This window comes from Puma concolor, chromosome D3, assembly GCF_028749965.1.
Source record: "Puma concolor isolate L17-30 chromosome D3, mPumCon1.1.hap2, whole genome shotgun sequence".
Lineage (NCBI taxonomy): Eukaryota > Metazoa > Chordata > Mammalia > Carnivora > Felidae > Puma > Puma concolor.
The window spans coordinates 94,024,136-94,047,546 of NC_141678.1; the positions used below are offsets into that span (position 1 = coordinate 94,024,136).

General features: G+C 45.9%; 1 protein-coding gene across 13 annotated transcripts in view; it reads left to right on the forward strand.

Moving 5' to 3' along the window:
* Positions 1-2,816: 2,816 nt before the first annotated feature.
* ATP9B (ATPase phospholipid transporting 9B) overlaps positions 2,817-23,411 on the forward strand; it is a 250,770-nt gene continuing 230,175 nt past the window's right edge. For 11 of the 13 annotated variants that reach the window (XM_086683267.1, XM_086683271.1, XM_086683265.1 and 8 more), the window contains exon 1: positions 2,817-2,973. In XM_086683267.1, coding sequence (XP_086539393.1) covers positions 2,858-2,973 — 116 coding nt within the window. In that variant the 5' untranslated portion in view covers positions 2,817-2,857. The remainder of the gene's footprint in view (positions 2,974-23,411) is intronic. The other 2 variants (XM_086683268.1, XM_086683274.1) reach the window with 2 other exon arrangements.

Sequence of the window (23,411 nt, forward strand, 5' to 3'; positions counted from 1 at the left end):
CTTTGAGAGTGGTGTCCACAGAGTGGCCTGTATTCAAGCTACAGAAAAAGCTGCTGAGTAACAAACTGGAACCAGAAAGTTGGAGCACCTACTTAGAATAGTGACTTTTTGGGGCGCCTGGGTGGCGCAGTCGGTTAAGCGTCCGACTTCAGCCAGGTCACGATCTCGAGGTCCGGGAGTTCGAGCCCCGCGTCGGGCTCTGGGCTGATGGCTCGGAGCCTGGAGCCTGTTTCCGATTCTGTGTCTCCCTCTCTCTCTGCCCCTCCCCCGTTCATGCTCTGTCTCTCTCTGTCCCAAAAATAAATAAACGTTGAAAAAAAAATTAAAAAAAAAAAGAATAGTGACTTTTTAACACATAGGTTTTTAAGTTGAGAAAGTAATACATGAAAATACTGAGTCAAGATGAGCCTAGAATCTAGAAGTTTATATTGAACACAGTGCTTCCTATACACAGTCGTAACGGATTTATAAATTATGGAATTAGAAAACAAGAAGACACAGCAGGGCCTGAAGACACCAATGTTACCGGACCAGCACCAGGTCAAAGTGGGCCCAGCGGGCCGGCTTCTGGGCCTGGAAGGTGGCCCCGGAGTGGGGGATGGGCTCGCCCCGGGAGCCGGCCAGGCCTCCTACAAGGAGTAGGAAGCTGAACAAGCAACAAACAACAGGCAACGAACGGCTGATGCCCACAGCTGCCCAGGGCTTCTGAACAGGGTGGAGGCTTAGGAGCATGAAGACGGGAAGACCCAGAAGGAATCCCACTGTCTGCAGACCCTAGATCTGATGTTGTCCCAATTGCCGAGAACCTTCACATGCCACGTGGGCCCCAGTTCTGGGCCGACAGTGGAAGCAGCAGGAAGGTGGCTAACCAGGGAGGAGTGAGGAGGTGGAGGGCAGGGGGAAGAGCCAGTGTCCCCGGCCCACTTACACTGTGCCTGCAAACCTAAATTCCAAGATGTGTGAAGAAATCCAGTGTAAAAAAAAGACAGCTAATAAATCAACAATCAAAACATTTTTTCTCCTTAGAATTAAACATTAAAAAAAATTATGTTTATTTTTGTGGGGGGGGGAGGGGCAGAAAGAGAGGGAGACACAGAATCTGAAGCAGGCTCCAGGCTCTGAGCTATCCGCACAGAGCCCGACACGGGGCTCGAACCCACGAACCTCGAGATCACGACTTGAGCTGATGTTGGATGCTCAACCGACTGGGCCACCCAGGCGCCCCTCCTCAGATAATTTAAAGTAAGAAACAAAACAGGCACAAATAAAGAATAGATGGATAGGACAAAGGACCGATGAGAAATCTTCACAATAAAAAAGTCATTGAAGTAAATGCTTCAAATGTTAAAGACAAAACCAGCTCCAAGACAAAATTAATAAAGGCTGTTGAGTCACAAACCTGTGGCAAGGTAGCCCTTCTGGTGTCACTCTTATCTTACCAGGAGTTCAGGGTGTTAGAAAGGAGATGAAGTTTTGTCAGGTAAAGAGAGGAAACGCTGACTGGCCAGCATGCTAAGAAGGTGGGACTCTGGAGCGGGAGGAGCCTTTCCGGCTGGTCGGCGGGTGCTGGCAGGTGCATTTCACAGGCCTCGGTGGGCTGAAGGGGGCCAGCAATCAGCTGCGGGAACTTCCCAGAAGACTGGCTGGGCTGTGGGGCGCTGGGAGAGGCTGTTGTCCCGCAGGGGGCTGCGCCCCTGTAAGGAGCGGGGCCACCGTGACTCTAACGAGGCGGCACCCCCTGCAGAGGCCACCCCAGGAGGAGCTCTCCACACAGACTCTCACGGCGCATTAAGGGACCGGCCACCACTGGGGGCGGGTGAGGACTTCATCACTACCGGGCCTTTAGCATCTTGGTCTTGGAATGTAAGATCTACTCGCCAACATACGGTTGCTCCTTGAGTAACATGGGTTTGTACGGGGATCTTCCCAATACACGCACATTGTTGTAAATGTATTTTCTGTTATGATTTCCTGCATAACATCTTCTTTTCGCTAGATTTTTATTGTACGGACACAGTACGTTATACATACAACATACAAAATACGTGTTAATATTCTTGGTCAACAGCAGGCTCCTGGCGGTCAAGTTCTTGGGTCAAAACTTACGAGGGCGGGGAGGAAGCACACGTAACCCGTGTTACCCCAGGGTCAACTCTACTTTAGAAATGTGGCCATGTATGTGGCCAGAAGAAAACTCGACTGTAAAGCATGGAAAGAGTTCGGAGCAAATTTCCAAGCTCTCAAGACTGACAACCTTCAAGAGCAAGGTAGCGAAGTAGACGTCTCTCCGGACCTAGCTGTCAAGATTGCTGCTTGGAGGCGATGTGAGGGAACAACGAAATCCCCGGGAACAACGGATCCCGGGAAGTCCCTGTCCGGAGGCGCGGGTCAAACCCGAGCGAGGCGGCGGGATACGACAGCGCGGCGCCGCGTCCCTGGGCCGGGAGCCCAGCCCCCGCCCCGCGGCGTGTGCGCACGCGCCCAGCGCCCGGGGCGGGGCCGCGGGGCCACGCTGCCTCCGCTGGCGCTCCGGTCGCGCGGTGACGCCAACGGACACGGCGCGCGAGGGGGGCGGAGTCTCGAGGCGCCACCGCCTCCGCTCGCTCCCGCGCCGCGCGGTGACGTCATCAGGCCGGGACGCGCGCCCGGACCTCCGGGCGCCGCCGCCTCCTGCCTTCGCCGCACGCCGTCGTCATCCGGCCCCGACGCGCGGTGACGCTATCGGGCCCCGACGCGCGGGGGGCGGGGAGAGACGAGCGGGCGGTGCCTCGGCCGGGTTGGAGCTGAGCGCAGAGGGCGGGGAGAGGCAGCGAGTTGAGGTGGGGCCGGGGAGGGGCGGGAAGGTGGCAGCCGGAGCATGGCGGACCAGATCCCTCTGTACCCGGTGCGCAGCGCGGCGGCCGCGGCCCACCGCAAACGCGCGGCCTACTACAGCGCGGCGGGGCCCGGGTCGGGGGCCGAGTGGCCCAGCAGGTAACGACGGGGCGGACCTCCCGCTCTCCGTGGCGCTCCCCCGCCCTCCCCCCGCCCGCTCCCTGCCCGGGTGGGGTCCCCCTGCAGGTGCGGCCGGTCCCCGACTCCCCAGCCGGTCTGTCCGCGCACCCGCAGGCCGCGCACAGGGCTTCCGAGTCCGGCACGCCGGGACTCTGGGAGGGCGGCCACCCGGTGGGGGGGGAGGGGCTCCGGGATGCGCTGTCAGGCCCTCTCTCCCGACCCCGGGTGCCCTGGCGCCCATCGCAGACGGAGACGAGTCCCCCCCCCCCCCCCCCCCCCCCCCCCCCCCCGTACCGTTGCTGAGCTCTCAGCTGCGCCGGCGGGAAGTCACGCGGACGCTCCGGTGTTCGAACCTCCGGGCGTTACTGGAGAGATTGTGGACGTGACCCCTGTAACTTGTACTTAGAGTCACAAATATGTACCTTCACGGGCAAGCACTGTTCTCACAAATGTGGGACGTTTCGTTTTATTTGCAGACTACACTTTTTACTTAATCATGGGTTTACAAAGTATTTTTTGTTGACAAGAATTTTTGCTTGTAGCAATGGGAAACGGAAGTTCGGAAGGCTAAGTTGGTTAATGGGGACCACAGTTTAGGGGTAGACTGAAAACCTACCCACCTTTCATTTTACAATGGAGGTCTCATACCCTAGTTGGTTTTAGCTCATATTTATTTCTTACCTAAAGAGAAGGACACTGCATTTAATAAATGGTAGAGTTATTAGAAAAAGAAGTGGAAAGAAGAAATACTGTTCTCTACAGTAAGTGGAAATTTTATTCCTGAGGAATTTTAGAAGCAATTAACTTTTAGTACATAAGAGGAAGAAAACTGCATATTTCTATATCCAGTTGCTTCAGGATTCTAGTTTTAAGGTAGTTTTTGTTGCAGGCTGTTTGAAAGGCTATGACATACAGTCGAAGAATGTGTATTATAATGTTACAGAGCTGAATTGAATCTTGGTTCATTGACTTACTTGCTGTTTGATCTTACTTAAACGGAACCCCCGTTTCCTGGGATGTAAAAGCGGGGACACTGGCTCTTCTTACAGGACTGCCGAGAGTTACAGGGCTGTAAGGTGCCTGTGTCTGGTGTTTGTACCATTTCTCTTTTCCTCCCTCATATTACCTATGAGAGTAATCGCGTTAGTAATTCTCCAAGTGGTCGGTTTTAGAAGATCATTATTTAGAACTATCCTGCTTATTTCACAATCGATTTCCATCATGGTTTGCATCTCCGTTTTTGGTACGTAGATATTTAGCATCCCTTCGTCTTCTGGTGGATTGTTTCTTTTATTACAACATATTCTTTGTCTCTGGTAATTTTCTTTGCTCTGAAATTTACTTCTGCCATATTGTGGTTTAATGTTTGCATCGTGTTCGCTTTCAACCTAAGTTGAATTTGAAGTGAGTTTCAAATTCTTTGTTGGATCGTGGTCTGCCACTAAGCACTCTCAGTCTCTGTCTTTGGATTGTTGTATTTAAACCCTTTACCTTTAAGTTAATTGCTACCTTAGAGCTCAGGTGCTATTTTATTGTCTGTTTTCTGTTTCTCCTGATTCTCATTCCCCTTCTGTTTCTCTTCTTGCCCTCCTTTAGGTTACTTGAGGTTTTCTTGGATATCTCCCCAGTGTTTTTGAGTGTAGGTCTTTGTATGTTATTGTGTTCGCTCTGTTGGGTATTGCAGTATACATACACAGGGACTTACCACCATGGTATGTTGGTATTAGGATTTTACTCCATGGAGTGAAGTGTGTAAACCTTGCTTACATTTTGGTCCCTTTACCCATTTCCACCCCCCCCCCCCACTTTAACTCATATCAGAAGGTGTTACACTTTTTGTTTATTTTTTTTATATATTTTTTAACGTTTATTTATTTATTTATTAAAAAAAATTTTTTTTTCAACGTTTTTATTTATTTTTGGGACAGAGAGAGACAGAGCATGAATGGGGGAGGGGCAGAGAGAGAGGGAGACACAGAATCGGAAACAGGCTCCAGGCTCCGAGCCATCAGCCCAGAGCCTGACGCGGGGCTCGAACTCACGGACCGCGAGATCGTGACCTGGCTGAAGTCGGACGCTTAACCGACTGCGCCACCCAGGCGCCCCACGTTTATTTATTTTTGAGACAGGGAGAGACAGCATGAACGGGGGAGGGTCAGAGAGAGAGGGAGACACAGAATCTGAAACAGGTTCCAGGCTCCGAGCTGTCAGCACAGAGCCTGATGCGGGGCTCGAACTCACGGACCGCGAGATCATGATCTGAGCCAAAGTCGGATGCTTAACCGACGGAGCCACCCAGGTGCCCCTACACTTTTTGTTTAAATCATCAAATACAATTTATAAAACTCAGGATTATAAGGATAGTTCATTGTACGTACCCATGTTTTTGGTCATTCTGTTATTATTCGTGCTATTTTGCTCATTTCCTTCCTGGTGTTCCAGGATTCTCTTTTTTCCCCCAATCCATTCTATTTGAGAAACTTAGTATAGCCAATCTTGAAACGTCTTTCATCTTAGAATGTTTTCACTAACCCTTCATTCCTGAGGGGTAGATTTATTGGATATAGAATTCCTGGTTGACAGTTTTTTCTCACCACTTGAAAACTCTTGTTACATGTCTGGCTACCCTTCATGACTTCTGCAGAAGTTCACTGCCACTCGAATTGGGATCCCTACAGCCAGTGTGTTATTTGTGCCTGACTGCATTCAAGTTTTTGTTTCTCATTTTTACAGGTTTAACTGTGATGTATCTTGTGGACTTTGAGTTTATCTTGGTTGGTACTTAGTTAAGCGTTCTTTAAAAAGTTTTTTTTTTTTTTTTTAACGTTTATTTATTTTTGGGACAGAGAGAGACAGAGCATGAACGGGGGAGGGGCAGAGAGAGAGGGAGACACAGAATCGGAAACAGGCTCCAGGCTCTGAGCCATCAGCCCAGAGCCTGACGCGGGGCTCGAACTCACGGACCGCGAGATCGTGACCTGGCTGAAGTCGGACGCTTAACCGACTGCGCCACCCAGGCGCCCCAGTTAAGCATTCTTAATCTGTTGGGGTTTGTTTCACCAAAGTTAGGGAGTTTCTAGCCGTTAGTTTCTCGTGTACTCTCTCTTTGGTTCCCCCATCTCCTCTCTCTCCTGCTGGTACGCAGATGATACAAATGTTGGACATTTGTTAGTGTAACTCCCTGGGCTGTTTTCCCCCCAGTTTCTTTTTTCTGTGTTCAGATTGTGTGCATTCTATTGATTTGTTCTCAAATTCCCCAATTCTGTCCTCTGTAGTCTTCACTCTTCTATTGATCCCATCCAGCAGTGTTGTATTTTCGCTGTTGTATTGTTCAGTTTTACAGTTTCTGTTTGTTTCAAGAGAGTTCGTAATTGATTGTTGAAGTGTTTTTCTGTATGCTGCTTAAAATGGTGGTCACCTAATTCCAGTATCTGAGCTAGCCTCGGCTTAGGTGTGTGTTGCCTTTTGTAAGTCCCACTGTGAGTGTTTTGGTTCTTGTATGACTGATGGGTTTTGATTTTATCCCGGACATTCTGGCTGTTAATGTTTGGTTATACGTGGGTCCTGTTGTATCTTTTACTTTAGCAGGTGATCAGCCTGTTTAGATTTAGCCTATAGGTCCCGGCCTACATTTATGGGCTGTGATTCCAATGACAGTTTAATTTTGTGCTGTGATTTTTGGTGTCCTTGCTTTATGTGGTCCTACTGGGACTCTTATCCTCTCTGCTTATGCTGCTGAGAGGAAGAAGGGATTTCCCCAGACCCAGCGTCTGTTTGTAAGAGAAGGAAGCGTCAGGCCTTGTGACAAGGAGGCTTTGTTGGCTGGGCGGTGGTTGTGGTTGTACCTGTTCTGTGTGTGCCTGCTGGCGGTTCTGGTGCCTCTGGTTAGAAGAGTCTGAGCACCCCTGAGGCCACATCCTTCCCGCTGGTGCCCCCCCACCGCTCTGGTCTCTGGTGGCACAGGAGGGGGGGGGGCGGATTCAGGCTTCCTGGACTGGCTGCTTCTGAAGCAAGACTGCAGTTGGTGCTGCCTGGTTGTCCTGGTGAGAGAGGGGAACCTGAGGCCCGTGGGGGCAGAGGGGCTTTTGAGGCCTCTAGGGTTCCTCTAACTGGTGCTGCCCAGATGCACCAGTGTCCCCTGATAGGACAGGGGAGTCTTAGGGCCATTTCCCACAGGCACTTGGTGATCTCTTGCTGCTGGTGGTGGACTCTCTCCAGGGGAGGAATGACCCTCCTGGGCTGTGTTTTGTTGCTTGGTTGGGAGTTAGGGAATACCAGGCCTAGGTCCTTCCTTCTGTCGGTGGGCGCGTGTAAGACGTCCTCCCCTGTGCTGTTTCTCCGGTCCTCTGTTCCAGAGCAGCCCAGCTCGCTTCCTCTTTACTGCTGCCTTTTTATCATCTTCCAGAGCACTCCTTTGGTTGGCTCTTGCTTTATTTCCAAGGTTTATGTGTGGAGTTGGTAGGGGAGCAGGGAGAGATGGGTCTTAAGCGGAAGTTGTGCTTTTACGTTATTTTGTGAAGTTTGGTTGCATTTTGTCACGGGAACGTGTGTGCAGTTGGAAAGCTAAGTGGCAAAACGCCCAGAAGAAGGTGCTGTGGCTCTGTGCTCTGCTCACTCCCTTCTCCTTCCCTCACCCCTCACCCCCGAGGCAGTTATTTTGGACTCTTGCGGCTGTTTCTGCTGGCGTTGAAAATCTCCAAATTTCGGTGCCTGTGTTCCTGACTTTGTCAGCACCTGCAGTTACTTTCTTGTGAAGCCTTGCGAATCTCCAGCCCAGCCGCGATAGAATTAAATGCCCTGCTGGCTCCTGTGGTCCCCTGCTCCCCTCACGGCACAGATTGGACTTGACGGTAAATGTTGGTGCAGCGGCTGTCAGATTTTACCCCTGACGCCTGGCCTTATGAGTTGGGAAATGTTCCCTTCTCTTCTACTTTCTGGAAGACATTGTGTAGACTTGGTGTTGACTTCTTTAAACGTTTGCTAGAATTTCCCAGTGAAACCATCTGGGCCTGCAAATTGCTTTCCTGGGTGTTTCAATTTACAGACGCAGTTTCTAGGCTGTTCACGTGAGCCGTGTCACGTTGGGTGAGTTGTGATTGTGCCCTTTGAGGAACTGGTCCCTTTCAGAAAAGTCGCCATGTTTGTGTGTACTGAGTTGTTGGTCATGTTCTCTTGGTGGCTTTGAGGTGGTTTCATTCAGATGTTGGTGGTTTGTGCTTCACTCCTTTTTGTGGGTTAGTCTTGCTAGAGATGTGATCTTTTCCAAGAGCCATCTTTTATTTTACTGATTTTTTTGTAGTTTTCTATTTCATTAATCTGTGTCTTATTTTTTCCTTCCTTTTGATTGCTTTAGGTTTATTTTTCTTATCTCATTCTTGTTTCTTAGGGTGGGAGTTTCGATTATTGATTGGAGACTTTTCCTCCTTTGAAAAAAAATTTTTTTTAAGTTTATGTATTTATTTTGAGAGAGAGAGAGCAGGGGAGGGGCAGAGAGAGAAGACGACAGAGAATCCCAAGCAAGCTCTGAGCTGTCTGCACAGATCCCGATGTGGGGCTTAAACCCACAAACCTTGAGATCGTGACCTGAGCCGAAACCAAGTTGGATGCGTAACTGACTGAGCCACCTAGATGCCCCAGGCTTTTTTTTGATTAACGTTTGCTTGGCATATAATTTTCCATTATTTTACTTCCAGCCTACTTACGTTTGAGGTGAGTTTCTTGTAGTCAGCTTATGGTGGGATTCTACTTCTTATCCACACTGCCCATGTCTGTCTTACGCTTGATGTATTTAGAACATTTATGTTCACTGTCACGATTGATAAGTTAGGGCTGATATCTGCCATTTTCCTTTTTGTTTTCTGTGTTTTTGTTTCCTTGTTTTCTTTTTCCTGTTTTCCTGTGGGTTACTTGAACATTTTTTAGAATTCCATTTAGATTTCCCTGTGGTGGTTTTCACTGTATCTCTTTGTATAGATACTATTTGGTGGTTGTTCTAGGTGTTTCATTATCCATATGTGACTCATCACAGTGTTCTGGGGTTGATATTTTATCTGTGTTAGTGAAGTGTAGAATCCTTACCTCACGACATCCCTTTACTCGTCTCTGTGGTAAAGCTATCATTTTGTAAAATGACGTATAAATTTTATATATGTAGAAGTATGTAAATATTTCCCTTTCGTGTAACTAGAATCACACATCAGTGTTTTAACTTTTGCTTTATTGCTCAAGCATAATTTAGAAGAATCAAAAGAAGGAATGCCTGTCGTATTGACCCATGTTTTTGCTATTTCTGTTATTCTCTTATTTTCTGAAATTCCTGAATTTATTTTATTATTTCCGTTTTAAGAATTCCTTGCTATTCTTTAATGTAGGTGTGCTCGAAACAAATTCTCTTAATTTTCTTTCATCTTAGGAGGTCTTTCTCCTTCATTCATGAAGGGTAATTTTACCAGATATACAATTTGGGGTTGACAGGTTTTTTTGTATTTTTTTTTAGCACTTGAAAAATGTTATGTTGCTTCTTTTCAGCCTCCATGATTTCTGATGAGAAATCCGATGTCATTTGGATGTTTCTTTTCCCGTGGGTAATACGTTACTTCTTACTGCTGTCAAGCTTTTTTCTTGTCTTGATTTTTCAGTAGTTTCACCATTATGGGTCTTTGCATAGATTTCTTCGGGTTTATATCGTTTGGAGTTCACATAGCATATTGAATCTGCGTGTTTATATCTTTGGTCAAGTTAGAAGTTTTCAGCCATTTTTTGTGTACTTTTGAGCCCCACCCTCTTTCGTGTCTTCTTCTGATACTCTCTCTGGAGACAACTTTGGAGATCTTTTCTTGTCTCATATGGTCCTGAGTTTTCTGCTCTTTTGTTTTAAGTCCATTTACTGCTTACATTGGGTGGTTTTTGTTGTTCACTTAAAGAAAGTTCCTTGGTTTTTCCTTTGTCTCTTCCATTCAGCTCCTGAACCCTATCCGTTAGGGTTTTAGATCTCTGTTACTGTATGTGTAGTTTCAGAATTTCCATTTGATTCTTCTTCATGTTGGTATCCTTTGCTGAAATAGCTGTTGGTTTTCATTTGCATCAAGTATGGGTTTTTTTTGTTGTTTTAATTTATTTATTTTTGAGAGGGAGACAGAGCAAGAGTCGGGGAGGGGCAGAGAGAGAGGGAGGCACAGAATCGGAAGCAGGCTCCAGGCTCTGAGTTGTCAGCACAGACCCTGACGCGGGGATTGAACCCACGAACTGTGGGATCGTGACCTGAGCCAAAGTTAGACGCCTAACCAATTGAGCCCCCCAGACCCCCCAGTATGAGTGTTTTTTGATTGTATCCTAGACATTTTGGGTATTAGGCTATGAGGCTCTGGATCTTCTGTTCTATTAGGCCTCCTCTGACCCCAGGACTGAGGGGCGGGGAGGTGGGATGAGGCCATGTTGCCTTATAACTGCCTCATGGGGTGAAAACCGGGTGTCCCTTTACCGCTGGGCAGAGATGGGGTCTGAGGCGTCCCACTGGGCTCTGCTGATGTCTCCTTGTCTGGGGAGGGGAGGAGTGCCTGTTTATTACACCTTGTGGCCTCCTCCGGTGTCTCCTGAGGGTCCTTTACCTCTGGGTTCCAGCTTGTCCTGTCATGTGCTGTGACAGTGGGAGAGATGGGCAGGAGGAACCAGGCTTTTCTTGGAGCTGTCTTAGGTCTGTGCCCGAGATTGTTTTCTGGCTGCCGACTCTCTTGTACACAGCATTGGGAGCTCCGGCTGTGTTGCTCCTGGGGTGTGAGGTCCCTCCTGGTCTGCCTCCTCCTCCCCCTCACCTGTCTGTGTGTGTCATCTCCAGCTTGTAGCTGTGTCTGTTGGGGGGTTGGGAAGGGCTCTGCTCGGTCTTGCTCTGGAACTGAAAGGAAGGAGTAATTTTCCTTTGTTTTTTGTTTTTGTTTTTGTCTTTCCTCCTTGTATTTTAAAGTCATTCTTACTTATTTTTCATTCATTAATGGCTTGTCAGATACAGTTCACATACCATACAGGTCTCCCACTTCAAGTGTAAAATTCAGGGGCGCCTGGGTAGCTCAGTCGGTTAAGCGTCCGACTCTTGGTTTTGGCTCAGGTCGTGATCTCACGGTTCGTGGGATTGAGCCCCATGTTGGGCTGTGTGCCGACGTTGCGGAGCCTGCTTGGGACTCTCTCCTCTCTCTCTTTGCCCCTCCCCGGAGGGTGTGTGTGCTCTGTCTCTCTCAAAATAAACTTTAAAAAGGGTAAAATTCTGTGTTTTAGTGTATTCACAGATAAGTCAGCCATCACTGCAGTCAGTGTTGAGCATTTTTGTCACCTCGGAAAGAAACCTGGCATGCTGTAGCTGCCATCCCACTTCATCTCTAGATTTTCTTTCTTCTCTCTTCTTTTTTTGGTAAGTTTTATTTAAGTAATCTATACATTTCATTTGGGGCTCAAACTCAACGATCCTGAGATCAAGAGTCCCACACTCCTACTGAGCTAGCCAGGCACCCTGCTATAGATTTTGTTATTGCAGCAAACTATATTTAACAAAACTAACCGTTTTTAAGTGTACTTTTGACCTAATATATAACAAATCACTAATTTCATACTTCAGAATTGGTAGATAGTTTAAGGTTTGTCTAGTATTTCTGTTTTGGGAAATATGTGTGCTGTGTATTAGAATGCAGCTAAAAAATTATATGATCTATAAAATAAATTTTAGATTAAATAGTACAATCTAAAAATGATATAAATTTTAGATTAAATAATAAAATCTAAAAAATAGTTTAAAAATGAAAAGTGTAAATGCAGTCTTACATTTCCAAGAACAAACGTTAATATTATGAGGTTTTTTTCCTCCACATAGGCAATAGAAAGCTAATTAGTTGTTAGAAAAACAGCTTTGGGGGGCGCCCGGGTGGCTCGGTCGGTTGAGCTTTAGACTTCAGCTCAGGTCATGATCTCACGGTTCGTGGGTTTGGGCCCTGCATCCGGCTCTGTGCTGACAGCTCAGAGCCTGGAGCCTGGTCCGGATTCTGTGTCTCCTTCTCTCTCTGCCCCTCCCCGACTTGCGCTCTGTCTCTCTCTGCCTCTCAAAAATAAAACTAATAAAAACAATTAAAAAAAAAAAAAAGAAAAACAGCTTTGATACAGGCTTTTCTTGCTTTGTGAGCTTTAAAAGCCTCTTTCTCTGACCATATAAAAATATAATTTTGTGCTCACAATGTATAAGGAATTGTACTAAAGTATTTTAAAAGTTCTCAGGTTTTCTTTGGAGTGAAATAACTTTTATTTCATTATAATCAGACCAATTTAGGACACAATATACTTAAAATATAGTGATGGCAAATCGTTAAAACTTGTATAGAATTTTTCATCCTGAGGTTTATATTTTATGAAAATTTCAAGGGGACAAATTAGATGTGATTTGAGTGTGGTTTAACATGTGTGAGGATGTTCCTGGTTGTTTTTGTTTTGTTTTGTTTTTTCAGTATGTTAGCAGGTGAATGAAATGCTGTCTCCCACATGTGGTATTCAACAGTTCACTAGGAATGCAATCACTTGTTAAGATCATTTTTTTGGTAAGCTAATGTGAAGCATCTATTCCTTCTTGTATTATGTGTAGTTGGGTAAAAGTAAGATAACTTTTAAATTTGTTAATTTGATATTTGTATTTCTGTCTCTTAAACGGTACCTGTGTTATTCACCTTATCTTTACAGTTGAATGAAGAATGAATAACATTGGACATTATTTTGTTTATCCATGTCTGTTAGTACCTTTTCCTTGCTTCTCTTTGCAGTGTGGCTTTTGGCCCTGCCTAGAGCCATTTGCAGTATTATAATAGTTAAACTTTAGTGTTTGAAAAGAGATTCATGCTGAGAACAGATGGCTATTGTCTGATTATCTCTAAAATATTAGCATGTTTCTTGATAGAGGCAACACAAATTTTTTTAATGCTAGTTTTCCCATTCTGAGTGTCTATACACAGTTTTCTCTGAATCTTACAAATTTTACAACTGTGATGATGATCTAAAAAATATCTTACGAGTTGTAAAGATGAAACTTCTCCTTTTCTGTGACAATTTACAACTGAAAAGGTTTTTTTGAAGTATAGAATGACTCTTAAGATGGCATTTGTCAAAGTGCCCAGGCCTCCTTGGATCAGACACATACATACTCTTAAGGGTCTGTAGCTCACCAAGTTTATGAAGTTCTTTAAATCTTCCAGGACAGGAATATTTCGGTTGAATTTTCTGCAGTTGACAGTATTAGCATGAAGATAAGAGTTGATGATTGTGAAGGTCACAGTTTGAGGGGACTGAGTATGTGTCCTGAGCCAACTGGCCCACTTATCTTTAAATTTCTAGATTGGCATTTGCATAATATTGGGTATTGTAGCATTAACTCTAATTTAGAAGTTTGTTTCAATTTACGTATAGCATCTGTGTAATTTCTTACGTCAAGAAGTTGGTATTCGGTCTGTTATAGAGCATCTTGGAAGAGGGATCAGTAGCTCCGAGGTGACTGTGTGTGTAGTTCACGTGAGGGGCGTCTCTTGGCTTGAGGGACCAGCAGGCCCTTGTCCTTGCTTGTTCTGTTGCCGAGGTCACGGCTTGCTTCTTGGGCACTGTTCCTTTCCTTTTTTTTTTTTTTTTTTTTTTTTAAACTATTCCACTGTTTACCTCCTCCGCTAGTGTAGGAAGGGAAGACTGGAAAAGTCCCAATTTCTCAGTACTTCATACACTTTTGCTGCATATTAATGACTCATCAGTGACACTTGAACTTGGAAGTTGTATTTGATGAAGGAAAAAGACGTTTCTTTATAGCCCTTTGCTGCTTTGTTTTTCCTACTTTATTAACATGTAGGCAGAGGGGGCAGTGTCTATTTTTTTTCCAGAAGGTTTCAGCATTAGGCGTATTTTAATGGTTTCTCCCTTTACTAGCAGTTGGCTTCTCAGAAATGTTTCTCATCAAAATGGAAACAATAAGGCTGTTAGATGCTTAATGTGAGTTTAAGCTAGTTATTGTATTGACCTACTTTTCCTTTTCCTTAGATTCATGCAAATTACGTGCCTTCCAGCCCTTGAGTGTTTTGTTGAAAGTTCCTAATTTTTGTAAACCTTTGGCAGCAGCTCAGATAGCTGTCTCCACCTCTTAGCGTGGCAGTCCTCGTGGGTTTGGTATCATCTGTTCTGTCGTCTTTGTTCACTTTGTTTTTACTCGTTTTAAAAATATGTTTCCAGAATTATACTTAATTGCTGGAAACGTTGATTTTTCTTGAGTGACAAACCAATTAAGTGTGTATGACACTAGGCAACAAAGACACTTAAGATTTTCTGCTTATCCTGTCTCTGAAAAAATCCATTATTCATCGTCTTATTGTTTTTAAATACTGAGGTAAAATTTTCAATACAATAGGAAAATTGCTTTGGAAATGGAATAAATTGCTTGCCAGTTCAAAGGCTCCATTTCTGAAGTGGAGGTTACTAAACATGATGTTGCTTATATCCATTATCTTTCAGACTCATTGTACTACTTTTCTAACATTAAACTTGATAAGATTGTGACTTTTGCTAAAATGCAACACAATCGTGGAAAGAACCTAATGAAAAAGACGAAAAATCTCATTTTGTATACTATATTATAATATATTTAAGTGGCGTTTTGAATTTTAATTGCATTATGTATAAATATTCATTTTCTAGTCGACTGTTTTAAAAGAAGGGATCTTATGCAGAAAATAAGAAAACAAGGAATTTTTCAGAGGAAACCTACTGGCCCTGTTTTAGGCCTGCTGCTTCACAGATGACCTGGGCTTTTGCCTGAGTATCTCAAGTGACCAGTCCCTTGTTGTGGGGATGTTCTGTGCTTGCTGCTTTGCTGCTTGGTGAGGCTGGGGGTGGGGGGTGGGGCGGCAGGTGCTGCTGCCTCTCCCCACTGTGACCTTGACCTTCAGCAGGCGGCCTTCGGGATGTGTTTAACCAGGCTTAATCACCGATATTAAAGTTTTCCCGTGCTTCTTGGGTGTACTTTTAAGCAGCACAGCACAGTAATGGTCATCTTTGTAGATAAATCTTGTATTCGTTTTTCATGTTTTCAGATATTTATGTTTTCATGGGCTAATTAGGACCTGTGGTTAAAGTTTACTCCCATCACACACAAAAAAAGGCTTTCGATGCATTTTCACAAAGAGTTCTCCAGAGCAGTTGTTCACACCGACCAGCCATCGAGTGCCTGGTTATCCAAGATTGTTAGGAATGCTAAGTGTTAAGAATTAGTTTTTTCAATTGTTTTAATTTGCACTTTTCAAAAGTTCTTTTTGAAAACAAAATTTTTTCCTAGGTTGAAAATCTTCTTCCGAAAATTAAAGTGGAAGTCCCTCCCCTTGGCTTGCCTGGCCTGCAGTGTCCCTCCCTGGCCTTGCCCCCTCCAGTCCGGGGCCCTCAGGGCTCTGCAGCCCCTTCAGGGTCTTTCGGAGACCTGTGCTGTGTCTCCCAGTCCCCACACCTCCTTTGTTTTCCAGCCGCTCCCTTTGAAAGGAGCCAGTCACCGCCCTCCCCCACCCCCCCCAAACTGAAGCTCTCCAGCCCTTGAACACGGTCCCCGCCGCCCCAGCCCCCGGAACCCTCCTGTGCCTCTGTCTGCGAAGTCCACTGCTCTGATCACCTTGTGGTTCTGGAGTCCTTTGAGGCTGGTCTTTTGGGTGTGGCTCCTTTCACTGAGCAGAATGTTTTGAAGCTTCAGGTTGTAGCACGCATCGCAATGTCCTTTTTAAGGCTGAATAATACCACATTATGTGGATAGAGCACATTTGTCTTGGACATTTGAGTTACTTTGCTTTTTATAGTAAAAATTTCCGGTATTAATTGTCTAAAACTAGGAGTTAAGTGAATATGGGTGAAGTGCGTTAGACTGATGCCTGACAGCATCGGGTAAATGCTGGCTGCTGATTTCTCCTCCTTTCCTTTCCCCTCCTCTCAACCTTGAATTCCTACCTGGGCAGCCGGGAGGGAGGGCGGGCGGGCTGGCTCGTATGCTCTCCTTCACTCAGGCTTCAGTTTAAGCACAGCCTCCCCTCTGCTTTCTCTTCTGACTCCCCTCCCCAGAGGGTAGGTGTCCCTCGATCTGTAGTGGGAAGGGGGTAATCTGAGGATCCAGATGTTTCTCTGATCACTTCCTGGATCACTTCCTACAGTTACCTCTCCTCAGACCCACTTTGGAGGCCCCAGTGGTGTCATCCCCGCCCCGCCGGGACCCTGAGGTTCCAGCAGCTCGGCTCTCCTGTCTCCTTGCCGCTGGGTGTAGACGCCTGCTTCCTTGGACCTGCTTGTTCACCGCCCACCAGTATGCTTTCTAGCTTCCTGCACCTTGTTGGTACCTCTTGTTTTCCATTCAGGCTCAGGCTTTGAAAACCTCGGTGCTGAAAGGAGACCGTGTATTTGATCTTCTGTCTTAACAGGAAACTTTTTACCCTTTTACGTGCGTACGTCTGTGTCTCCTTTTCGGAAGCCGGGTGTTTGGGGTGTTCTGCCTGCCTCGCGCAGCAGACGGCCCGGAGCTCTGGCGGGAGTAACAGCTGTAGTTACCTGGAGGCACGCTGCTCTCTCTCCAGTTCCACACTCGTGACAGACGGTCGTGCCCAGCTCGAGTGGCCGGCAGTCCTTCCCGAGCGCCGTGCTGGCCGTGCGACCTTCTGGCGTGCCGCGGTCATCCCTCACGCCCCTGCCCCTCCGCCTGGAGCCGGCCCCTGCGGCCCCTGCTCAGTCACCCTCCTGGTGCCAGGTGACCGTCTCCTCAGCTGCCGCTGCCGTCCTTGTAGATTTACCAGTTGGTGCACGTGAGCCCCTTGAGTCGGAGGCCGCGTCTGTCGCTGACCATCCCGTGGGGTGCTCAGCGTGGCCAGCTGGCTTGCAGAGCGTTTGTTTGTGTTCCTGTAATGATTCGGGGAGGTGACCTTCCTTGGGTACTCGGTCTGATGTGCTCTTCGTTCTCCAGTATTTTCAGACGTCCCATGGTTTTTATTTGTGACATTTAATTGTCGTGGGAGGAGGAGAAACATCTCGGCGGCTAGTGTTTGCTGAGGGTCTGCTCATCGTCTGCTTAGTCTTACTCTCTGTTTTACGGTATGAGGGCCAGCGGTCTCCCCATGTGCCAGGCGCCGAGTGTGGGTTCCCTGTGACACTTGACGTCTCTGTGCTGGGTGCCCCTGGGAGAGCCACAGCACCGGCTGCTGCCCTGTGCTCCCCGGGGCTGTGCGGAGAGCAGGAGGGATGAGAGCCTCAGGGCACAGAGGGAACAAAATCCAGTCATTGGCTGCTCTGCAGTGGCATTCGTTCCCCGTCGCTGTGCTAAAACGATCACCAGTATAGTGGCTTTCAACAGATTTCTTCCTTCCCGCTTGGGTCGGCCAGGGCCGTCTGGTCTCCCAGGGCTCCCGCAGGCTGTCGGCAGGCTGCCTCCCCCGTATAAGCCCTGCGGAGAGGCCCGGTCCATGCGGGTGGAGGGTAACGTCTTGTTTTCTTGCTTCAAATTGCCCCCACATGTTGAGAAGGTCTTACAGATCCGTGTGCGGAGGCGGGCCCTTCGGTAGCGAATGTTGCCATTTCTGTGGTTGTGTTCTGTACGGCCCCGCAGAACCCCACGGTGGTCGAAGTGCTCGCTGAAAATAGCAGGGTTTACGGGCGCAAGTAAGTTCAGGCAGACCACGGGGAACCTACCTTTTTTGTGACCCCCGTCACTAACGAACGCACTCATGGTCCTGGTGACACTGGCTGAAGAGGCACGGCGAGTACCTGGCCACTGAAGAGGTGCACCTGCAGCCCAGCACTTAACGTGAGGAGGCCCGAGCCACCAGGGCTGCTGAGCGGTGGCCACGGGGAGCACCGCAGAGCGGGCACACGCAAGATGGGCCCAGCTACACTGATGGGGGGCAGCCTTAGCCATCGTTTGTAAGTAGTCATGTAGGACCCCGTGTGATGGCAGAAGCAAATCACTGCCGGGACAAGATGTCATTTTCTGCCCCTTATTTAAGTGAAGTGTCACACGTATTCAGCCCCGGTCTGATGAGCTTTGCGGTAAAATTGCTTCCAGTGTTTTTGGTACTGTTCTAGCACTCCTAGTGGTAGGAGTTTAAATTGCAGTTGGCAATTACATTTCAAGTGTTCTAGAGCTTGTGACTTTATGGGACAATTATACAGTTCAGGGAATCTTTGAAAGAATTCACGTAAAAATGGGGAGAGAGTTCTGTGCACAGGTATTTTCACTGAAACGTTATTTAGTGGGAAGTCCTGTCTTTGTCCAACAGTAGGGAATAAATCAGTAACCTGTAACTCAGCAGTCTGCTTGCTGGATTATTTTCTAGTTACCAGATGTTAAAAAGATGGTACAAGAAGCTTAGGTTGCAGGTCAGCATTGGCCTTGTAGTCTAAGGACATCTTTTCCGTCACTGAACTCCACTTGTGCTTGGATTCTTGACAGCTGGGCACCTATTGCAAGAATAAAGTTTCCTGAAGGTCGAGGCTTCTGGAATATTTTGCCTTCTGACCTTTGCACTGAATCCTGGTAGGCAGACTAGTGCCCGGCACCATCACTGCATGCCTGCCTGCGCACACACGTGCAGGTGTGAGAACGTCCACATGCACAAAGTTCCCTGAAGCACTGCTAAAAAGAGAGCTCATTTTGCACATGCGAAGCGTGTTACACGCCATAGAAGATGTGTTTTAATAACATTTAGAGCAGAACGGAAATAATTGCACTGTTGCTGGATGTTCCCGATTATCTGGAGTAGCACTCAAACTTGTCATTCTTGTGAAAGCCTTCATTCCAGAACGTTGGAGAGTCACAAGCAGTCTAGAGAATGAAGATAGTAACGATGGTACAGAGGACAGTGTCCAGGGCACGACAGGTCTTGGACATAATGGTGGGAAAAAAGATGGTGAAACCTGGATTCGAGAAACCACAGAAACGACACTCGGACGTCAGTTTGGGTCTTAAATATTTTTTCCTTGAATACATTTTCCCCAGCCGCTCATTATGATGTCTTTTAAACATATAGAAACATTAAAAGAATGTTCTTCTACACAGATTGAACAACAGTGAACGTTATGCCTCGTTGGCTTTCTGTCTACACTGACCTGTTCTCAGTGCTCTGCGGGTAGGGCCCTTAGCACGGGCCTCCCCATGACAGGCTGGATTCTAAAGCCACAACACTGTTGTCACAGCCAAGGAAATTAACAGTAACTCCTGATATGGCATCTGCAGCTCATTTCAAGTATCTTCTGTTGTCTCAATAATTTCTTTTCTCCCAAACTGTGGTACAATGCACAACATGTCATTCACCATTTTAAAGTGCAGAATTCAATGGCATTTGATATATCCCCAGGATTGTATAGCCATCACCGTCATGTGCTTCTAGAACATGGTGGTTTTGAGGAGTCCGGGCTGCTGTTTTGTAGTGCGTCCTGTGTCTGGACTAACACCTCCTGGAGTTGGGCAGTGCTCTTGGTTTTGTATACTTCTTGTCACGTGAAATTAGCCCCGGAACAGTGCTTCTCAAACAGCAGAGTGTGAGCGCTCCTGACGCCAGCTGTAGGCTGCTGGCAGAAGTTTCCTGTGTCTAGTGGTGGTCCGGGGATTTCTGGTCCTGACGCGACCCCGTGTGATGCTGATGCTGTTGGTGTGGCGACTGCACTTTGAGAACCACTGCTCTGGAGACTGATTAAATACAGTAAATGTGTTGGGGGAATGCTGGGTCTGCTTCGTGTTGTATCGCGTCAGCAGGCAGGTGTCAGGTTGCCGGTGGTGAGTGGTTCAGAGGGTGAGTCCAGGTTAGGGTGGAGATCTCTAGAACTTTCTGCAGTTCCTGAGTTTCCATTCCGGTTGTGAGGAATTTGTGGATGCTTCTCCAGCACCGTGGACTGTTCTGCTTTTTACCCCCCAAGTATTTGTGGATTTCCCAGATACGTTTCTGTCCTTGATTTTTAAAAGACATTTCTTTACGGTGAGAGAACATACTTTGTCTGATTTCAGTTCTCTTACATGTATTAGTTTGTATTGGGGCCCAAGATGTGGTCCGTGGGAGTGAGTGCTCATTGAGCACTTGAGGAGTATATTCTGCTGTGTAGGGCAGAGTGTTCCGTAAATGCCAGTAAGGGCAGGTACGCTGGTGGTGTTGGCCACATCTTTATGTCCTTTCTGATGTTCCATTTCTTCTGTCAGTAACCGAGAGAGGAGTTTGGAAGCCTTCGGGCAGTACTGAGGATTTGTCTGTTCCTCCTTTCGCTTATGTCCTTCATACTTCGTGTACTTTGAAACTGGTGGTAAGTGTGTGCACACTCAGGATTGCTGGAGCTTATTGGGGATTTGATCTTTTGTCATTATGTAATGTCTTTGTTTATCCTGGGCGGTTCTTCCATTTTATTTTTTTGATGTCTTCTTTGTTTTAAAGTACAATAGCTACTTTTGTTCCTTTGAAAGAGGGTTTGCATCGTATCCTTTTCCGTCTTTTTACTTTTAATCTTTTAACATTATGTGCCATTATATTTAAAGCGTTTCCTACCTGTTCTGTTGAACGGACACTCAGATCAATGGAACAGAATAGAGAACCCAGAAATGGACCCACAGACAAACGGCCAACTAATCTTTGACAAAGCAGGAAAGAATATTCAATGGAATAAAGACAGGCTGTCCCTTCAGCAAGTGGTGCTGGGAAAACTGGACAGTGACATGCAGAAGAATGAACGTGGACCACTTTCTTACACCAACCACAAAAATAAACTCAAAATGGATGAACGACCTAAATGTAAGAGAGGAAGCCATCAAAATCCTCGAGGAGAAAGCAGGCAAAAACCTTTTTGATCTGGGCCGTAGCAACTTACTCAGCACGTCTCTGGAGGCAAGGAAAACAAAAGCAAACGTGAACTATTGGGAACTTATCAAAATAAAAACCTTCTGCACAGCGAAGGAAACAATCAGCAAAACTAAAAGGTAGCCAACAGAATGGGAGAAGATATTTGTAAATGACATATTAGGTAAAGGGTTAGTACCCAAAATCTATAAAGAACTTATCAAACTCAACACCCACAAAACAAATAATCCAGTGAAGAAATGGGCAAAAGACACGAATAGACACTTCTCCGAAGAAGACATCCAGTTGGCCAGCTAACACATGAGAAAATGCTCAACATCACTCATCATCAGAGAAATACAAATTAAACCCACAGTGAGTTACTACCTCACACCAGTCAGAATGGCGCAATTTGGTAACTCAGGCAACAACAGATGTTGGCGAGGATGCAGAGAAAGAGGATCTCTTTTGCACTGCTGGTGGGAATGCAGACTAGTGCAGCCACTCTGGAAAACAGTATGGAAGTTCCTCAAAAAATTAAAAATAGAACTATCCTATGACCCAGCAATTACACTACTAGGTATTTACCCAAGGGATACAGGTGTGCTGTTTCGAAGGGGCGCATGCACCCCGATGTTTTTAGCAGCACTATCAACAATAGCCAAAGTATGGAAAGAGCCCAAGTGTCCATCGCTGGATGAATGGATAAAGAAGATGTTATACACACACACACACACACACACACACACACACACACACACACTGGAGTATTACTTGGCAGTCAAAAAGAATGAAATCTTGCCATTTGCAACTACGTGGATGGAACTAGAGGGTGTTATGCTAAGTGAAATTAGTCAGAGAAAGACAAATATCATATGACTTCACTCATATGAGGACCTTAAGAGACAGATGAACATAAGGGAAGGGAAGCAAAAATGATATAAAAACAGGGACAAAATATAAGAGACTCTTAAATATGGAGAACAAACAGGTTACTGGAGGGGTTGTGGAGGTGGATGGGCTAAACGGGTAAGGGGCATTAAGGAATCTACTACTGAAATCATGGTTGCATTCTATGCTAACTTGGATGTAAATTTACAAAATGAACTAAAAAATTATACACATCAGCACATCCAATACGAAATTGGAAATCACAGAGAAAAACATTGTGGTATAATTTTAAATTATAGGTGGATTTTGTTAAGCTACTTCGATAAAGGAATAATAAAGTAAGCAGCTATTCTCTTGCGGTGAACATTAAAAAAATAAAATAAAATGTTTTATTATTATTTTGTAGATAGTGATTTTTGTCTTCCAGGCAACATTTGGCAACGTCTGGAGACCTTTTTATTGTTGCGACTAGGGGGGTGCTCCCACGGGCATCAAATGCGTAGAGTCCACGGAGGCTGTTGAACATTCCACAGTGCACATGACCGTTCTATCAGCAGAGAATTCTATGACCCCGAATGTTAATGGTACTGCTGTTGAGAAGTCCCACTGTACGGATTGCAGTGTACATAGCTGACTTTTCACTGTTAGTATTTTACACTTAATGGAGACTGTGGAACTGCCCACTTCTTACAGTATGACTGTGATGTCTGTTCACATATTTTATGCTGAAGCCTTCACCGGATGATGTTATAACTGTCATTTCCCATCATCATACACGTTTTAAAGAATTTTGTGTTGCTTTTCATTCTCGAAATTGTAAGTTTCCTGTTTGTATCATTTTCTTATCTTGAAACTTTCTTCAGCGTTCTTTTGTCCTAGGTGTGATGGTGACGAATCCTCCGAGTTTTATCCTTCATCTGAGAATGTTTTTGTTTTGCCTTCGTTCCTGGAGGATCTTTTTGCTGGAGGTAGAATTCTGGGTTGAGCCTGCTTCTGTTTCAACACTTAGACGTGGAGTCCTGGCCTCCGTCTGTCTCCACGAGATGTTCGTGGGTGTTGGAGCTGATGTTCTTCTAGATGTAATGAGCCCTTTTTCTCTGGCTGCTTCCAAGAATTTTTCCTTTATCTTTGCTTTGAGTAGTTTGGTTGTGATACGCTTTGTCTGATTTTCTTTGCCTTCGTCCTCTTACAGGTTTGCTGTTGTCTTTAAGTAGATTGTAGTATCGTCTGGCCCTCACTTAGGCCGTGGTTGTGGGTTTGGGTTCGTTTTATTTGTCTTCTGTAAAGTCTGTGGACTTTTTCAGTTTCAGCAACTGCCATTATCTCACAGGAACACAGAAGTCTGCTCTCTTATTTTTGAAATTGGGGTAACGCCTACCAAGAAGGCTTGACGTAACATTAAATAAGATAGCATTTGTTGACTCTGAGTTACACTTTCTAACACATTGTTGGTTCTCAAGGTAAGCTTTTATTTGTTAAAGACAAATGTGTCCGTGATTTAGGAAAGATAAAATGGACCTTTGACAGTAGGCTGCCTGTTTTTGGAATCAGAAGAGGATTGTTGGACTCTGAAAGGGATGCTGGCTAGGGAGGAAATTTAACTGAATAGAAAGTTTTAGAAAAGAGAATAAGAGAGACAGAATAAGTATAAGTGGGACATAGTATTCTTGCTGTGTGTGTCAAGTCTGA